Here is a 20,458-nt window from a genome sequence, read left to right on the forward strand (position 1 = left end):
AACAGCAGTGTGCCCGCGACAGCCTGGTGGCGGCTTGGGCTACCTGCCTGAGAACAAACCCGCCTGACACACCGGGTACGTACTCGGGTGGCTAGCCTGAGCCGCTGCAGCCACACTGCTGTTTTTAGCATGGTAGCTCGTCCCACACTGGGAAGCACCTGACACACTGCTGTGTAGCCTACCCCTTGTGCCTTGCCCTACCTATCCATGCCCTGCCCTACCTATCCATGTTGGGAGAGGCTCAGATAACGTGGTAAGGAGGGGCATACTGGATGCTTTTAAGAACAGTATATGTGGTCCTGCCTCAGTGCTGGGGATGGACTTGCTAACCTCTCTAGCCCTACATTTCCGTGACACTGTGGTATAGGATCATGAGATGGCTTATGGTAACTCTGTGCATATGATCCATAATCAGGGATTATTTTTCCCAGTGGGCTAGATGCTGTACAAACACAGAACAAAGAAGATAGTCCCTGCCCCAAAGAACTTCCACACAAAGTACACCAGCTCCTCTCCAGCCCCTTGCTTCATCATGACGCCTGGGTCTCTCTCCCCTTCTCTATTTCGATAGTTTCCTTTCTCTTGCTGTCTGCTCCCCACTTGTGAGGTGCATGGCCCAGCTAACCTGTTGTGTCTGCCCTCAGCCTTGTTTTCTTAGTGATGCAAGGTCACTTCAACCCCACCCTGTGTCTTTGTCCACAACCAAAACCTTTTTTACAACCAATAGCCCACTGATGCGATTTCTTTAGCTTTGAATAACAATAAAATCCCACCCGTAAAGAAAAGCTCGAAGGGATCTGACCATTAATTAGATTTATGATCAAAGAGCCCACTGTCCAGCAGCAAAAGAGAATCATGTGCAAATAATGAATTAACTCGGCTAGCCAAGAAATCCAAACAGCAAAACGACTCCTTTAACCTGCAGGACCATACTTCCACCTTCCCCCAAGCCCCGGTTAAATAAATGGCTTTTGCAGCATGTCTGAAAGGTCATCAAATAATAAAGCAATTCAAATCTAGTAAGGAAACTGCACTGGCCCCATGCTGTGAAAGACTGCTTGTCAAAATCAACTATCAGTAAAGGGGGAGGTGATGCGTGCACAGTTCCCATAAGAAAGCCATGTTCTAATCTAAGATGGCTGAAGGAAATATTTCCATCTCTTATCAACCCCCCCCCCCCCCATTTATTACCCTTGAAAGTTAAGTTGTCAAAAAATGAAAATAGGAAATTTTAGATTGTGCCACAAAGGCACCGATGAACCAAACCCCTTTAAAATGCAGATAATTTATGCAGATGTGGGCACCACTGATGGCAAATATGTGGTGAAAAATAATGAATGGTTCTAGAGACCGCAGCAGAACCTTTTTCATTGGACACCCCAGTGGATGTCTTTCACCCCATTGAGAGGAATTTCAGACAGAGAAGACATCTTTGCACGAGGAATGCTGCGGCCTGAGGAGCTGCAGAACCCAGTGTTATCGGAGCTGGGGAGATGTTATTTGCAGAGGGATAGGGACAGACTGAACCTGCTGCTGACCTAGCACTGGTGCCAGCAGCAGCTGCAAGCCCCAACATGGCAACTCAGCTGGGGAAGGAGAGAACATCTCCGAATAGGGTGACCAGACAGCAAATGTGAAAGATCGGGACAGGGGGTGGGGGGTAATAGGAGTCTATATAAGAAAAAGACCCAAAAGTCAGGACTGTCCCTATAAAATTGGGACATCTGGTCACCCTATCTCCGAACAAGCAGCAGTGAAGTAATTCATAACACTTACCCAGCGTACCACATGTGCGGGGGGCGGGCAGGGCTGAAAGCTCAGAGGTGCAAACGCACAGAAGCAGGATGAGAGAGACCTAAGCACTATTAAATGACTGAAGGTGTCCCCAGGAAGTGGAATTACTGTGCCCATTAAGCATTAGACCTTATCATTAAATACCAATGGGCTTAAATAGGTTCCCTGGAAGATGTTTTCATTGAGCAGATTTCTCTGGTAAGCTGGGCTAGTTAGCTGAGACACTCAACAAAACGAGGCTGAGTTTCAGACAAGTTAGGAGGACAAATGCATGCTTCGTTTGCACATCAAATGACTGCGATCAGATTAGTATATACACAAGTGGCCCAATATGGCCATTGGCTTGTGCAGTCACCCTATTTACCAGTCTGATCACCAGAGCCGGTGCTAGGCATAAGCAACTGAGCAATTGCTTAGGGCCCAAGCAGCTCAAGGGGCCCCCCTATTATTAGTTTGTGTTGTGTGTGTGTGTCGGGGAGAAAATATTCCTGCTTAGGGCCTGCAATGGGCTAGCTGCACCTCTGGTGATCACAGCTGCTCCAATTTCGTGCTTGGACATAGCCGCCAGTGGCCGATACAGGCAGTCCGTTTCCGCTGTCTTACTCCATTGCCAGTGAAAGTAGCAGGAGGCCTAGTTGGACTTTGCTCACCGCTGTAAAGTCCATAACAGAGCTTACACCAGAGGATCAGGCGTAGCAGAACAAGGAGAGTTCCCCCACTGGCCAGCTCACGGCCTGAGAACAGAAGCGTCCTTAGAGCACCAGAGAGTCCAGCCCGATATATGTGAGGCTAACTTGTTTAAAAATCAGGTTCAAAGCGTGAAAACCATTTTCAAACCTGGGGCTAAATCTCTCCCATCGGATCCCACTTAAATGGCTGTCCGACAGGCTGGATTTCACAGGCATGACTTACGTGTATATATTATTTAATATTATGGTACCAAGCAGAGGTGCTATTCAGGCTATAGCCTATAAAAACATGTTGGTTGACATAGTCCCTGCTATGAAGAGCAGAAACATTGGCTTTGATGGACACTTCTACCCTTGGAATACTGATTAATGCTGTACTTGATTTTGATTTACTTAGACTGCAAGCTCTTTGGGGCTGGAACATTTCTTCGGTACATGTTTGTAAGCTGCCTAGCACAACAGTGTCCTGGCCTCTAAGTGCTACTACAATACAGTATCCTGTTTGCAGCGTACTTCTGTGCCAAGGCAAACTGATCTCCAAGCGGAGGTATCCATCCTTCTTTCAGATCCTGTCAGCAGATGTCATGCATATCAGTGTGAGTGAAAAAATAATTCCAACCCCTTGAAATGTAGCCGCCTGCTCGGATCCCGTCTAGAACCTCTGGGCAGATGGATGCACAAATGTATAATCTACATCTCTATCTGCTGAAGTAAGTGTCCCAATGCAAGCATGAGCACTCAAGTACATGGTTTGAATTTGGGACACTGGAGAATTTTTAGTTCCATAAAATAAATAAAATAAATGTTAGTATCTTGAGATAAGCCTAATCCTACGCCTTTTCATTAGGCTAACTAGTTGTTTGCACGGGGTTTTGAAAAGGGAAAGGGCTGCATCATTGCTCGGTATTATGATGATCATTGTCAGACCAGAATCTGCAAAGCACAGGCATCTCCTAACTTAGAAATAGGAGAGGTTTTTTTTTTTTTTTTTGATATTGCATATATCTGGCATAAACCAAATGGTGAGTTATACTGTTTTTGAGCACGAATGAAGACACTGTTGATGTTGTGATATGTGGGAGATGCCATGTAACAGCAGAAAATCAAGGGCAGATTCTTAGCTGGCATCAATTGTCATAGCTTAATTGAAGTAAATGGACTTCTTTTAGTCCTAACTTCATCTGGAACTCGGCTGAAGATCTAGTTCAGGCGAGAGGTGATCTTGTATGATGCATAACTTTTAAAAAAAGAAAACATTGGGATAATCCACCATGGAACGATCTTTTGTTTTCAATTCTCTATTGTTACCTTGTTCATCCGGCAAAAACAGAAATTTGTTTCCAATAGGTACAAAACCATGACTATGTTAGCCTCACTTAGGATCATACGCTGCATAGACCCAGATTAAAAAAACAAAAGCTTTTGTATTTGACTGTTAGTACAGTGTGTCTTGAACCGGCAACATACATTTAAGCGTAGCCCAAAATCCAGGGCTAAAAGCCAGTTATTGACTGAACACTGAGCCCAGCCCTGATTAGTGTGGATTTGTTACTCCTTCAGCTGCCACATCCGCACAATAAAACCCACACTGCAGGTGGAGAAGAATTTGAATTGAATTCCACTGTTCTACATGTGCAGCCATTGACAATGGGAACTGAACTTTTAGAACATTGGGATCAAAACAGAGGGTCAAATTCTGCTTTCGTTTACACTTGTGCAACTGCACTGACTTTAATAAGATTTCCCTGGTGTCCGCGAGAGTGGGATTCACTCTGCAGATTGCATTTAAAACTTCGATGCTAGATCTGACTGCATTGCTCCTCCGTGCTGGATTGTACAGTTTACGCTACATTACCCCGCAGGGAGCACCCAAAACTGCAGGAACTGCGTGCACACTGCTGCACCACTTTATGGATGCAGATAACTTCCCACCCCGCACGGTGGTCCACAAATAGGGAGGGCGGAGTCATGGTCCCTCTTCCTCTCCGTCTCAAGAAATGAAGGGAGGAAGCAGCCCTGCGCTTCTCTCAGTGCAGGAACTGGGAGTCTGCCAGGCCCTATGTGAGCTGAGCAAGTGAGTGGAAGACTTTTTACACACCCCCACTGCTCGCTGGCATGAGGAGGCAGAATCTGTCCCTCGGAGTTTTAATTAGTCCAGCTGTAGATTTGTCTTGTATTAGTTACGTGTCTCCTTCTGTGGAAGGGAAGCTGCGTCAAACCATAGGAAAAATCCTCCCCAAATCTAAGAAGATTAGAATAAAGACAGGAGAACAGAACAATTGTCTCTATAGGTGTGGGCCGGCAAATACAGGTTTGAGGAGGCAAAGACTGCAATTCGTAACCACTGTTTTAGCTTGCTATAAGAAGCAGTAAAGAAACCAAAGACCCTATTGAAATCATGTCAGGGCTGCTGTTCTGTAGCCATCTGTTTACACAGCTGGTACGAATCGTTACAGATGGCCATGGGGACTCTAGGACATTATAAAATGACAAATCAAAGATGTTATGGCACAAATTGTCTTGCAGATAATCAGATACACAGGCAACCTTTACTAGTTTGCCTAACAGCTTTGCTGGCATTAGCTGAAGACAGCTGTTTATTAACTCTTTATGGAGAGCCCCTCTTTCCCCCTTTCTGATGCAAGAGAATTTAAATAGATCATAAAACTCACAGGGGTTTTTTTTTCTAAATTTATTCTGCCAATCTACCAATTAATTTTATGAAAGTATGAATCATATGTTGTTACATAACACAGTCACGTTACACTCTATAGAATACAAATAACCAAGACAAAGTTACTTTTAGATACAATCTTGGCTAACAAGTAGAGTTTACAGTACAAAAAGTAAAATTGAGGTTAGGAAGAAAAGATAAAACAGCCGAGTGATTGTCAGAGATATTCGTTGAAGCCAAGAAAAAGCGTGCACCTTTTACAGGGAGTTAACCTCCCCCCCCCACGTTGGATGTTTGAGTAATCTTTCCAAAATAAATTTTAGTTAGATGTATCAAAAAAATTTAAGCAGTAACAGATCTCACTAACATGGGAGCAATAGGTCAACCTGTTTGGAAACCACTATGTTAGGGTTTATTACTTGGAAATTATGGGTTCTATACAACAGCATTATCATCATCCTGGCTCCCAGTGTCATAGGAATCTGTTCAATACACTCACTGATGTCATAGCAGGGTTCCAACCCTGCTCTGAGTAAGTTCGGTGGAAACAAGATTGGGCCCTACACTTCATAAATGTGACTTATGTACTGAAAATCCTACAAAACAGCCTCTCTCCCAGAAGTGAAATGACTTATTACTATGGGAAACTGGCCATTTGATTTTGGAATTTAAAAAAACCACAATAACTATCCAGCACATCATTTCTGTATTTTCTGGCCTAATGGAACAAGTCCTTTCTCTCTGCTACTCAGACTCCAGATGAAACAGATCGATAGGCAAACACAGACTTGGTTTAGTAAGAACGCAGTGTTATCTACATAAACTATACAAATTAAAGAACAGATTCAGTTAAATCGGGAGCTGTTCTCTTACACTGATCTCACATAGCTCCAGTGTCATTTTGTTGCACGCAAGCTGCCATATTTGATGAGACATCTGTCAATCATTATTGCACGTCTGCTGGTTTGGACATATTTAAAAGGAGCCTTGTTTTTATGGTTCCATCTCCAAATTGCATTTATAACATGGGGACAAAACCATCAAGGATGCTGCCACCATATGTAGTGTGACAGTTTGACAGAGGGGCACATCAGCTTCTCTGAAAGCCAGGCACGGGGACGTGGAAACCCTATGGCCTGGGGACCGTACAAGGTCAGACTACACGACCATCCCTTCTGGCCTGAAAATCTTTGAGCTATGACATTCAAACTCAATCAAAGGAAATTCTTTTCCCCAGAATGCGCAGTTAGCCTGCAGAAACACTGCCACCAGGAATCACTGAGGCCAGCGGTTTAGCAGGATGCAAAAAAGGATTGGCCACTTATCTGAATAACAAGAATATCCAGAATTATAACCATGACTATTAAAGAATAAATAAAGAGCTGAGGAAGGAATTTAAACCCTTAAGATGAAGAGGAGCATTAACAATCTCTAGCTATATGAGGGGGAGGAAGAATCTACCACTAAGGGCAAGTTATTCCAGATCTCTTCCTCTGAAGCAGCCAGCCACCTGTCAGAAACAGGAGACTGGAATAGATGGATTACTGGGCTGATCCAGTCAGCAAGTCCTATATTCCCGATAAACACAGGCCTCTCAGTCAAGACAAGCTCTGCTAGACCTGCATTGCTTGTGTTTGGTTTCAGAAGCTTCTAGGCAAAGAACTTAAAAATGCTTCACCCTCTAGTTCCCTAATACTGACACATAAATATGATTTAGTCTTGCCTTTTATTACAAGGGTGCATTACTGCAGATGACCCTGCTTTGTAGAATGGCACTCCTGTATCTGTTTGCCATCCACCTCCACTCCTGTAAACGTAACCTTAAAACCTCTGAAGAATCCTGACTGTTCCTTCCGGAAACCACTAGTTCAAGTCACCTTTCAAAAACAGGAAGCAAAGAAAGAGATGTGGGAAGCTAAGCGGTGCGCCTGTTGCCAAGTTGTTAAAATTATATGGCAATATGCTTCCAGTAGTTGTAAGAAATTAATTTGCGGAGTGCTTACAAGCCTTACATATATTTAAATCTCAACGGGAAATAAAATGCAATGTAAGTGATACACTGGTAAATGTTAAATAAAACCAAAACCAAAAAAAGGAAAAGATCAGCACCAAAAAGCGAAACCAGGGGTCAGATTCTCTTCTAAATTCCTGTTCCCAGGGATTGGATCTCCTCCTCTGAGGACTCTCCTGGCACAGGAGAGTCTCTAACTAGCACAGGGCAATGTATGGTCAGCTCTGGTGCTACATCTCCTTGCAGCTCTTACCACGGGGCTTGCTAGAAATGGAAGGGGGCATGGCCAGAGGGTTACTGCAGACAGCAGAATCAGGGAGCCATAACTATCCACAGCTAAGAATCTGGCCCTAAGTTCCCCCCACTTTTCTTGTTAATGTTGTTTAGAAACAACTGCCTGAGACATTTTTTTTTTAGGACAACCAACTACCAGCTCGTCATCCCTTGCTCATGGCAATGTCAAATACACCACAATCCTTTGGATTTTCTGCAGTGAGTAAAGTCAATAAGGTTCAGGGACAGATAATACCAGCAGTGCTGCCTTCCTGTCCTGCCATGTAAAAGAGAAACAGGGTAAGGCATCTAGCAATACTGGTCATTTAACCATGGTGCTGATTATGGCAAAAATCAAGATTTAATTTTCCATGTACTACAACAGCATTTTGGTAAGTTTCTGCAGAATCATCAAAACCTGAGAGCCCTGGTTATTCCATAAACTGCTTTGAAACAATGACAATTTAATCCAGATGCACAGTCTGGAACTATTCCTTATTCTAAGTACAGTACATTCTGATGGCAACACAGGAGCAAAATACATGAAGCAGATTTGCCGAAGCCCATAGTTTTGATGGGCTGCACACATCAAGAGGCAATTCAAAAAGAGCACACCTCTCAAATCGTCATGACAAGAATGCAGGCAGATCTGAATCTGAAAGAATTCAGATTTCTTTGTGCAGATGAAGAAACAGTTCACCAAGGAAAGGATTCTTTGGCAGGAGTTTAGCTCAATTTAGCCACCTCTGATACAGTAACTGAGGCGACCAAGAAATTGAGTGTGAATCATCCCCTTTGTGAAATGCTTCCAATGGAGTATGTTTGCTTTGCAAAATTGCTGCGAAGGAGTATTCCAAATGGCCTCATCTAAGCAGGCTTTAAATCTATAGATCAGCACTGAGAAACAGATGAGGAAATGCACAGATTTAGGGAACAGCTTTGGCACCTCAGATGCTGGAAAAAAATTCATTATTTCCTGTGCACATTTGACTCTGGTTCCTCTTCTCTCGACGCCCTACAGAAATCAGATGCACCTTTAATAATCCCATCTTGCTGGATTCAGCAGACCTCTTCTTCGGAAGGTAAAGAATGGCAGCTCTCATGGGAAACAGTGTCAATGCTTTGTATTTCTGACTGAAGGTGGACCGATACCTGGACTGCTATTTCTTGACCCTGCTCATTCATGGAGCCATCATCCGAGTCCCCTGCTGGTGAATTACTGCGCTTGAGCTCTGGGTTGATGGGGTAGATTGCATCTTGGGTAGTAAGGGCCTGGGTCTGTTTGGTTTCCTCGCCAACTTCATCAGGATCATCAACTCGCACTGCTTCGAAGATCTCCTCCATGAATGCCCTACAGTTCAGGATCAGAGGTGGGAGAGGGATGCTTCTAGCAAGCTCTTCAATGTATCGAGCAAATTCCATGGTCTTAAACTGGGTGACTTTGGCCAGCTCTAAGGTTTTGGCAGATGTGATGATCGGAATGCGCTTGGCGATCTCAAAGGCTTTCTGAAGCTTCTCAGCCCCTTCTGTCCTGAAGAACTCATTGATGGCCTTCTCTGTCTTGCGGAGGTGGCTGCTCATCATACACAGACGGGTGATATTTAAAATGAGGATGATTGTGAAGGCAACCAGACACACAATCATGTAGTAGATGCTCATGTCCCCCGATGTGAAGATAACCCTCAGGGTGACTGTGTAGTAGGCGGTGCCATTACGAGTAATGGCTGCACAAGTGTACCGCCCACGGTCACCAAAAGTTACACTGGTAATGTTAAGGATTCCGTCAACGATCAACCATCTTCCACCTAAAGACCCAAAAGAAACAAGTACAGTAATGAGACAAAGAGAATTAAGAAAATGTAACAAATTATGCTTACTCCTTTATCGAGATACAGGCCTTGGCACTAAGTACTGCATCTCTTACATAATACAAAGATTCCTCAATGATCATACCTAATGCGGTGGAGATTTCGTTCCGTAGCTTGTTTAGCCAGAATTTACAACTCAGGTGCTACAAGTACTTTTCTACCATAAGATTTTGCTCGAATCCCACTCTTTATTCTATTTCGTATTGTTCCGTACTGTGCAGCTGTGCCTTTAGACTGACAGCTCTTTGCAGCATGGATTCCAGTATTTGTGTAGCACATTTTGCCCACTGTACAGTGCTGCATTCATTTACTGCTCCATATAATTATAACGTCCAATTTTCCACGTGGGTTGACTAAGGCAAAAGTTAAGTGAGCCATGGAAAAAGTCACATCGTCAGTAAGGGTACGTTTATACACTGCACACTAAGCCCAGGTCTGTGGGACCCGGGCTCGTGGATTCGGTGTTTCCAAGCCCATGCCTGAGCATCCAGCCTAGGTTAACTGCTGGCCTGTCTCTCACAGCCGTACTAACGCCTCCATACTGCACTGCGCAGACCTTCTGACTTGGGTCTGTGACTTGACCTGCATCCATGCTGCAAAATGACAAGCCTTGGATCCAAGTCCCAGCGGGGCTTGTACTTGGGCTCTGGGGCCCCCCACCCACAGCAAGGTCCTAGCACCTGGGTCTTGAGTGCTGCTGACCAGAGTCAGACTGACTTGCGTGTGGACAGGAGAGGGGCTTGGGCTCAAACCCAAGTCAGAGCCTGTGTTTAGTGTGCAGTGTAGACATACCCTAAGTAGCTCAGCTGGTGTTAAAACCCATCCCTGGGGTCCCAGTCTTTTGCTTTAACCACTACACAACTGTGCTTTTTCTACTGACTGACAAAACTCTTGGTAAAAAATAAAATAATAATAATGCTCGCTTTCCCGGCTATTTCCTACATATTTACTAAACTGGGGAGGACACATTTGTTTTCATAACTCATTCTCTTCATTTACTTTGCTTTCAATTACATTTCCAGATGGCACCTAAAGATTATTTTAGCTGCACATAAGCTGGATAATACTCCAAATTAATATGCACGGCCTTAAGAGGATACTGTCAAGTAGCTCAGGTTCACGATTTGACCTAACTTAAAACTCGTTATCTAATGAAGAATGTTTTCCAGAGTTTATAAACAGTCTTACTTTTTTCTTTTTTTAAATTAAACACTTAATGGCTAAGACAGTGCATCTCACTCTGTAGCAATGGTTAACCAGCAAAACCGTTCCCTGAGCAGTTAAACGTCCTGTTGATTTCCAGAGAGCTGCTGGCACATAAACCAGGAAGTAAATGTAATCAAATAGTCTCTCTCCTTTAGAAAGGCCAAGAAAACATGAGAATAGTTTGCCAGCTAGAAAAGGTCACAATTTGAGGGAAATTATTTTTTAATGTATGCACCTAAGATGTTATGGTAACCCTAGCCTCTGTCTGTCAGAGGGTGGAGATGGATGGCAGGAGAGAGATCACTTGATCATTACCTGTTAGGTTCACTCCCTCTGGGGCACCTGGCATTGGCCACTGTCGGTAGACAGGATACTGGGCTGGATGGACCTTTGGTCTGACCCAGTACGGCCATTCTTATGTTCTTATAAAGAGCAGGACAAAATAAAAAATCAGCTAAGGAGCTGATACGATGGATCTTTAATTCTGTACCTTTGAAGCAAGACAGTTCAGCTGTACAAGATTAAGCATCACCGCAGAAAGGGTGGGCCAGTGGTAGGGCACAAGCGTGGGACTTGGTTCAATTCCCTGCTACGCCACAGGTTTCCTGTGTGACCTTGGGCAAGTCACTTAGTCTCTCTGTGCCCCAGGTCCTCATGTGTAAAATGTGATAAACCTCTCACGAGGGTTGTGAAGACAAATATGTTAAAGATGGTGAGGTGTTCAGATACTGTCTAAGAGAGGAGCAGAGCTTACCTTCATCTCTTTCATTGAGCAGCTGTGCTTTTGAATTGTACCAAAGGATAAATTCATACTGGCTGATGTTCAGTTTACATTCAATTAAAGCACTGGCCCCCTCCTTTGCTATGATATCATGATGTGCTGCAGAATTTGCCAAGACTCGGAAGACTGGATGAAGTGAAGCAGTCAGAGAAATGGATCTTGACCCAGGTGTAATTGTCCTGTTAGCAGCTACATTTTCCAGTGCAAAAGCAGCAGGCAGACTAGCACTAACAATCAAAGCTAACAGGTAACAACTGAGCTTCATGGAAGATTTGAGAAAATTGTTTTTTCATTTAACTTGGAGTAAGGATGCGTAATATCAAGCTGTCTGCATTAAACCGAGATCAGTGAGGAGGGTCTTGAGTTGTTCATTGACAGAGAGTTTCTTGGAAATATCTGAATCCTAGGGCACTTTCAAGACCATCGATATTAATAGTGGAAACGGGAAATCCAACTGGAAAAAAAAAGGAGAGAGAATTAGGTTTGTTAATAATACCAAGCTTACGTGGTTTTCAAATCTCATTTCCAGTAAACAGATTTCAGACTAAAATAATTTAAATTGTCAGCCGAGAGGTTTGGCATCAGAGATGAGCTCAGGGCATGCCAAAGGGATGAGGGTCAGAAGGTATTAGCATGATCAGTACTCCAGTCACTTCAGATGTACACTTGTCCTCCCATCCAAAATAAGACATCTCAGGGAGGCTAGGCATTAGGGGCAAAAAGAATGTAAGAAAAGGGCCAAAGTGGTTAAGAGATTGGAAATGCGTAGCTCCCATTGGGATCAAAATGTGGATTGTGTGTATGGCAGACAAAGAAAAACAGTTTTCACAACGGGGGAAGATGAAGGATGAAAATGTAATTTTAAAAAAAAAGTGATTTCAAGTCCTGATTTTCCAAAGGGTATCACTCAGCCCCTTGTTCTGTACCTACAGATAACTGTGGATGCATTTTATAGCCCCGAGACAACAAATTACTTGATTTGCAGGTACAATCAGTAGTTAGATGCCTAAGTACTATAAAATGCACCCACAATTTTTTGTGCCTGGAAAACTGTATCTGCAATTATTTGTGGACACAAAATGGAAAGTCATTTCTGAAATCTGGCCCTTAGTATCTAAATGTTCTTCCTCATGACAACTTTTCTTGCTGCCACATTATCAGACTCCACATTTTTACCGTAATCTGATGCTGAAAATATTACACTAATGGCTACTACTATTTAGCACTTCCAGTATGTTTTTCATCTTCAAAGTGCTTTAAAAGCTACGAGTGCCAAATTCTGCTCTGCATCTCCTAGTGATGTCAGGGGATATGTTGACTAAGGACCGAACCCACAATTTTTAAAATGAAGGTGTGCACAAGATAACGGATAAAAGACCAATACCAATGCTTCTGGTATATATCAATTTTTTTCCACTGACAACCAGGAAGCAAAACATTTCAGTAAATACACTGAACTCCAAGAATGAGTTGGGGTGAGGAAGGTTTACATTTGTATATCATTTTCATGAAACCTGACCAGAGAATATTTCTGATCTAGTAAATGTTCCTTGGACCCATCATTCCTTCCAGACTGTCCCATGGCAATGAAAACCAATTTATGATGGGAAAAACACAAACTAAAATACCCTGGTATCTTAATGAATATCTGACTTCAATCTTTATCCTCTGTTCTTCTACCAATACCAAATGCCAGTAGGGTTGTATTTCATAACTAGGACAGCACAAAGGATTAAGTGATTCATCGATATGCTTATAAATGAGGCAGCAGGCACTTGATATGTTTTTCTCATCATTTCGACATTACTAGTTAACACTGCTTATAGTACTTTAACATACCACAGAGGAATAGGATCACTGCACAAAGGATTACTCTACAAATGAAGGCACCTATTTTTTGCTCTTTAGCTCCTTTATAGGCTAGATGAATCAATCACAACCAGGAATTAGGAAATTCATTTACCATATACTATGCAGGCTCAGAATTTGTTATTAAAGGTTATTTGTCCAAGGACGATCCGGATTTCTAATTTGACAAGATAACTTTGTCCCATTATTGGTTGCTGTTGTCAAAAATCAGTTAATTAGAAAAAACAGTATTGTTGTTTGACTCTCCTTCAAGGTTCAACTGACTGGCATGTCTAAACCTGAGGTGGAATTAGAGTAGGCCCCAACTGTTGTTTCTGTGTAAACCCACTGAATGGCACCGAGCCTGTCTCTCCTCCCCATTTTTTTTTTCTGCATGTCTCATTTCTTGTTTCTTCCTTTAGGATGAGGCCAGCAGCTGTGGAAGGAACTCGATTAGTGCCACGCTACTGAGCAGAACCCATTTCCCACAGGCAAGCTGACAAGGACTGGAGCTTCCTAGTTAGCTGCATTCCACCAGTGGCATCTCTGGGAAAGCACTTATGCAAAGAAACTGGTGCTGATCCAATTCTGCTGGAGCTAAAGCAGGCTGTCCAGGGAGATACTCCGGGGGCTTTACTCAGCCCCGAAGGCACATTGTCGCACATAGCACATCTATGAAGCTATTTAATACCTTGGATCCCTCTTTCATCTCCCTTTTCATTTCCCCCTACTCTCTTCCTTGCTCCCAATGCTTTCCCCAATCATTTTTCCTTGCTCTCCTTTGTCTCCTCTCTCCTTTGTGCTTTCTCTCACCCCCATTACCCATGGCAAATGGGGGTACACAGATGTGCCAGGTGCCCTCTCTGTTCCTGCAAATCCTCCTTGTTCAGCTATTCCTTTTCCTCTTTACTCCTAATCAATAACTCCACAAACTTCATTTCCCTTACCATGGTCCTGAGTTTATCTGGTGTTATTTTGCTGGTAAGCTATGTGGGATAAGGCACATGTCCTGAAGCACCAAGTAACTTTACCACCCTCTCACTTTTATAATGAAATCAATAAACAGTATTGTCAGCACTAGTTAAAAATCTTGTTTCTCTCTGGTGTATATGTCAGCTGAGAAAACACATTCAGGGCTGAAACCTGGCATGTAAATCTCTAGTTTAGTAGTAAATTAATGCTTTTAAATTTCAGAGGTTACATAACTGTAAAAATATATAAACCAAAAATGTTAGAAGTTGATGAGTTGAAGATTTTTTGTGTGTGTGCTTATATAACTGCAAAACTACTTTGATTTTAAAAAAAATATTTTGGCAAGTACCTATTCCATAATATGAACTAATCACTATTGGTACAATTTAAAAAAGTTTAATACGTACAAGACAAATGCAAAGTTTCAGAAGGATATTTTTCACACAGACTTAATCAAGTGACATGACATCTGTTCTCATTTCTTGTATGTACATGAGACACTATTTTATAACACAGAGGTTCTGCTTTTTCTTTAAACTTCCCCCTAACCCACAGGAAATAAAATGCAATAAACAGTTCTGTATAAAAGAAACAACAAAGAGCAAGAAGATTCAAAGTTTATATTGACACACAATCTTTCACTCATTTTTTTTTTGATGGGGGGAAGACAGAACAATAATATGAATTAAGGCCAAAGTGTTAACCTACCCTTTCTCTTTCATGTCTTTTGTCTTTCATGTCACAATTTAAATGTTATTTCAACTTAGGGGTTGCAGCCTGCAAACCCTTACTCAGATGAGTAGGATGCTCTCATGAATAAGCATTACTCATGTGATTAAAGTTTTATAGCATCGGTCCTAGTTTTGTCAGATGAGATCAGATTCAATAAAAGTTGTGGAAATCTAGTTAATTTAAAAAAAGGTGTTAAACATAGTTTCAGATACTACACGTGTTTCCACATGTCCCCGCTGCCAATTTTTGTGGTCTTATTTTTTCTATTTTTAAAAAAAGATTTCCCTCTTTTTCTTATTGTTGTGTGAAAGACCATTCTGACAGGGTAAAAGAACTGCCAATACAGGGGAAACAGAGAAATTGACTATAAACCAAGTGTTGTCAAACGCTCAAAGTAAACATACTGGGGGGGAAAAAAAAGAAAATTATCTTTTTCTTTCCTCTCTTTCAGTTACAGTAATCTTAGGAGTGGCTTATAAAAATTATAGCTAGAGCAGAAAGAACAGGAGTACTTGTAGCACCTTAGAGATTAAGGTGCCACAAGTACTCCTGTTCTTTTTGAGGATACAGACTAACACGGCTGCTACCCTGAAACCTGTCATAGCTAGAGCAGTTTCAGATAAAAATGCTCCAGGGGTGAATGTTTTTGGAAAGTATGAGCAAAATCCGGACACTTATTTTTCAGTTAGGAACAAAACATTTCTATTTTAAAAGATTTTAAGATCTGTTTTCTATGCAAGTACAATTCAAAAATATCCGAACACTACAAAGGGTGTATCCTCCTTCCTGAAAAATAGTAACTAGGGCCCTGGTCCTGCACAGACTTACATGTTTATCTTTACACACTGTAGGCCAGATTCTGTATCACTAACATCTGTGAGAGTTTTGACACTGACTTCAATAGGGCCAGGATGGGATCCTGTGAGCAATCCCACTGACTTTAACAGAATTACTCACAGTGCATGAAGTTAAACACGTGCTGCATAAACTTTTGTATGACCGAAGCCCAGAAAGAAAAATAAAGGATAAGAAATGAAAAAACAAACAAGCAAACAAAAGGGTGTGTGTGTTGGAACATGACTAGCACAAATATTCCCATTAAGTTTTCAGTGGATATTATTTATGTGACTATGGAATCACATAATAAATATAAATATCAATTTTAACTCCATATGTGTGGTTTTTCAGCTGCTATTTCTATGTGTAGCTACAAAACTGACTAAGCGCTTGGCTATGAAACTGGAAATACACAGCACAAGCTGTTGAGTGATTAATATTTTACTGTTCAGTGATTGTTAGTTATGCTGTTAAATGTAACTTGAATAATACAATGGGCCGAAACCTGCCACCAGATATATACACATAGTTCCACTTGACTTCAATGGGAGTTACAAAGCGGTATCTGAGGGCAATTTTGGTTCTGATAGGTACAAAGGGAGCATGTTGCAATTACTACATGACAATCAAGTTCTACATTTCCTCAGTTCAGAGTTTTTCAAGTCCCAATCCTACAACTGCATGTGCAGGTGGGCATCCCTATGCCTGAAGGATCAAAGTCTAAAATGCTAATCTTAATGGAACATTAACATACATTTCTGCAGTCTGTACAATATATTTAGATAGCAGATTTAGGGTATATCTTCACTCTGGAGTTGAGTGATTGAGTTAACTCCTCTTAAATTAGCCCGGCTCCAGTGAGAGCAGTCACACTGCGAAATAACATTGGAGCTGCACAGAGGGGTTGTGTCAGCAGCTGAAGAGTTGTGCTAACTTGAGATGTAGTCTAAACCAGTGGTTCTCAAACTAGGGCCGCTGCTTGTTCAGGGAAAGCCCCTGGTGGGCCGGGCCGGTTTGTTTACCTGCCGCGACCAGAGGTTTGGCCGACCGCGGCTCCCACTGGCCGCGGTTCGCTGCTCCAGGCCAATGGGGGCTGCAGGAAGGGCGGCCAGCACGTCCCTCGGCCTGCGCTGCTTCCTGCAGCCCCCATTGGCCTGGAGCAGCGAACCGCGACCAGTGGGAACTGCGATTGGCCGAACCTGTGGACACAGCAGGTAAACAAACTGGCTCGGCCCGCCAGGGGCTTTCCCTGCACAAATGCAGCCCTAGTTTGAGAACCACTGGTCTAAACTCACTCAAGATAAAAGCACCAGCACACTTGGATTAACTATTTTATGTGGTTGGGATCTGAGTTAAGGGCAACATGCAAGTTAACTCTGCAGTGAAAACAAGTCCTTATTGAATCAGACACAGAGTAGCTTATTATATTGAATCACTGTAATCTTCTGACTAATGATGTTTTAGAGTCAGTGGAGATAATTCCAATATCTCCAGTGGTTTTCTTGTGATAATTTTAATAATTCAAAATGAAGAAATTAAGTTATTAGATTTTCAAGTTTTTTTAACTCTATTTCTAAATTGACATTAGAAACCTAAGTCAATTATTTCAACACCGGAAATATCTAGCAACATTTTCCCTCAGAAGAGTGAGCTAATTATCTTCAGTAATTGCATATGCTAACCCCTATACGTGCAATGTATTTGCATAATGTATAAAACATCACGAGTGATGGGTCATTGAATTTTACCATTACATTCTTCAAGGTCTGATTTATTATAAATTGTTTGTCACATTTCTCTTTTTGCAAACCTATTATTATTAAGCAGACAATGATCATTCATTGTCAACTGCTGGAAGAGAATGTTTTGCTAAATCCATATTACTCAACCATCATCACATTTATGCAAAATAGCTGCTGAAGCTGATAATAGAGTCAAAAAGAGGATAAAACATGAAAAGTGCAAACATCACAAATTCTTCAAGAAAGTATTAAAACCAAGGCAAGAGAAAGCATCCACAGTAGTAATTGGAATTGTTTATGTCTCAACCTGAACTTAAGCTCAACATATTTAACCTTTATTGAGCCATAAGAACAGCCATACTGGGTCAAACCAAAGAGCCATCTAGCCCAGTATCCTGTCTTCCAACAGGTTTCAGAGTAGCAGCCGTGTTAGTCTGTATCTGCAAAAAGAACAGGAGGACTTGTGGCACCTTAGAGACTAACAAATTTATTAGAGCATAAGCTTTCGTGGGCTACTGCCCACTTCTTCGGATGCATATAGAGTGGAACATATATTGAGGAGATATATATACACACATACAGAGAGCATGCTCTATATGTTCCACTCTATATGCATCCAAAGAATGCTCTCTGTATGTGTGCATATATCTATATGCATCCGAAGCATGCTCTCTGTATGTGTGTATATATATCTCCTCAATATATGTTCCACTCTATATGCATCCGAAGAAGTGGGCAGTAGCCCACGAAAGCTTATGCTCTAATACATTTGTTAGTCTCTAAGGTGCCACAAGTACTCCTGTTCTTTTTGTCTTCCAACAGTGGCCAATTCCAGGTCCCCCAGAGGGAATGAACAGAACAGATAATCATCAAGTGATCCATCCCCTGTTGCTCATTCCCAGCTTCTGGCCATACTTAACAACAAAGAGTTGTGGAGGGATGAATATTCAGGATGCATGCAGTTATATGAGTCAAGTCTTTGGCTATCACCTGTGAAACTGACAGTTTAACTGTCAATGAGATTACTCATAGTACTTAAAGTTACACGCATGCATAAGTCTTTCTAAGATGGGGGCCTGAGAGATAGTAAGTTATATAGCTCTACATCATTGGATATAACATCATTTCATATACCTAGATAAACTGGAATAAAAAAACCAAGATACATTTCCCAATCCTAGACTGTCCAAACTAATTGGTGATTCTGGCAATTGATTGGGGTGTGTATCAGTTTTAAAATATACCAACTCCATAATAACTAGCATTGGGACTATCAGACTGTAGCCTTGAACTCTGAATTTTCCTATCTTTAAAGATCCTTCTATAATCATCTACAACAACAAATATTTAGTTTTCACTTCAATCACAAACCTACTTTTTCATGACTAGAAAATATTGTTTTACTGTATATCTCATCTTTGTGTAGCCTGTCAACTAGTTTGTTATAATACACATTTGAAAAAAATAAAGTTGAAATTAGTATATGACAATAGACATTTTTTCCCACATGATAAAGCTGATTTTCAGTGGCACTCACACTGCCCAGGTCCTGGGCACCGGTCCGGGGGGGGGGGGGGGGGGGGGGCGGGGAGGAGAGGCGGGAAGGGGCTCTGCGTTTTAAATTAATTTTAAATGAAGCTTCTTAAACATTTTATAAACCTTACTTACTTTACATACAACAATAGTTTAATTCTATATTATAGACTTATAGAAAGAGACCTTCTAACAATGTTAAAATGTATGACTAGCACGCAAAACCTTAAATCAGAGTGAATCAATGAAAACTCGGCACAGCACTTCTGAAAGGTGGCCAACCCCTGTTTTAAAGTGTAATAAAAAAGAAAACAAAACCCAAACAAATCCTCAAACCAAAACATCCTGGCCAGGGCACCCCAAAGCGTCACGAGTACCTAGGGTTACCATATTTTGTGCCTCCAAATGGAGGACACTCCACGGGGCCCCGGCCCCGCCCCCAGCCCCTCCCCCTCCCCAAAGTCTCCGCCCCCTCTCCTGCTTCCCGCGAACATTTGATTCGCGGGAAGCCTGAAGCAGGTAAGGGGGGGTATGGGGGGAGGAGGCGCGGCCCAGGCTGGCCCCCCGGCGGCTCCAGCCTGGGTCAGCTCGGGCCCTGGGGTGCCGGCCCCGGCCCCTGGCCGACCACCCCCGGCCCGCCCAGCACTGCCGGCCGGCTCCCGGCGCACCCCCCGGCTCCCAGCCCTGCGACCCCATGACCCCAGACCGGCCCGGCGGCCCCGGCCCCGCACCGCCGACCCCAGACAAAGAGGCCCCGGCTGAGCCCTCCCTCCCTCCCGATTTTCCCAGACATGCCTGGCTTTTGGGGATTTCCCCCCGGACGGGGATTTGAGCCCCCAAAAGCCGGACATGTCCGGGAAAATCCGGACGTATGGTAACCCTGTGAGTACCATCCCAGAGCAGGGGGCGGGCGGGGTAGCGCGGGCTCGCGGGGATGCCCGGCGGCCTCGCCAGGCTGATGCGCTGTGATGTCATGACAGAGCCCTGCCTCGAGTCACTGTGCTACAGGGCCCAGGTGAGCGGGTGGGTTGGGATCACCTGGGCCGACCCCCTGCCTGACACCCGCCATAGGCCATCCCTGAACTAGCGCCCGCCGGCCCCCAGCAGATCCCCTCTCCTGTCCTGTCCTGTCCTGCAGCGTCACTACAGAGCGCACGTCAGGGCAGTGACGTCATGGCCAGGCTGCCCTGGGGCCGCATGACGTCAGGCCGGGGCGCTGCAGCCTCCGCTGGGACTGGACAAGGCCTCGCCAAGATGCCCCTGACGTCACTGCGACGTCACCGCGGTGACACGCTCTGTCGTCACGGCACGGCAACTTACCGATAGGCTGAAGCTGGTGGGAGGTGGGTTTGGCCGGAGCCCCGGGACCGCTCACACCCCTACGCGGTAGAGAAACCAACGGACCTTTCCGCCCCACGGCCAACCCGGAAGTGCCTCTGCGGCAGGGAGAGGCGGCTTCCGGGTCAGCGTGCCCTTCCGGGGTCAGCGGGGGCTCCCG

General features: G+C 43.4%; 1 protein-coding gene across 1 annotated transcript; it reads right to left on the reverse strand.

Moving 5' to 3' along the window:
• Positions 1–5,642: 5,642 nt before the first annotated feature.
• MFAP3 (microfibril associated protein 3) lies at positions 5,643–20,414 on the reverse strand. The gene is made up of 3 exons (XM_054038250.1): positions 20,281–20,414; positions 11,270–11,750; positions 5,643–9,246 (listed from the first exon to the last, which is right to left on the reverse strand). Exons 2-3 carry the CDS (start codon positions 11,559–11,561, stop codon positions 8,501–8,503), a joined length of 1,038 nt encoding a protein of 345 aa, XP_053894225.1. The 5' UTR covers positions 11,562–11,750; positions 20,281–20,414; the 3' UTR covers positions 5,643–8,500.
• Between the last annotated feature and the right edge of the window lie 44 nt (positions 20,415–20,458).

This window comes from Malaclemys terrapin, chromosome 8, assembly GCF_027887155.1.
Source record: "Malaclemys terrapin pileata isolate rMalTer1 chromosome 8, rMalTer1.hap1, whole genome shotgun sequence".
Taxonomy (NCBI): Eukaryota; Metazoa; Chordata; order Testudines; family Emydidae; genus Malaclemys; species Malaclemys terrapin.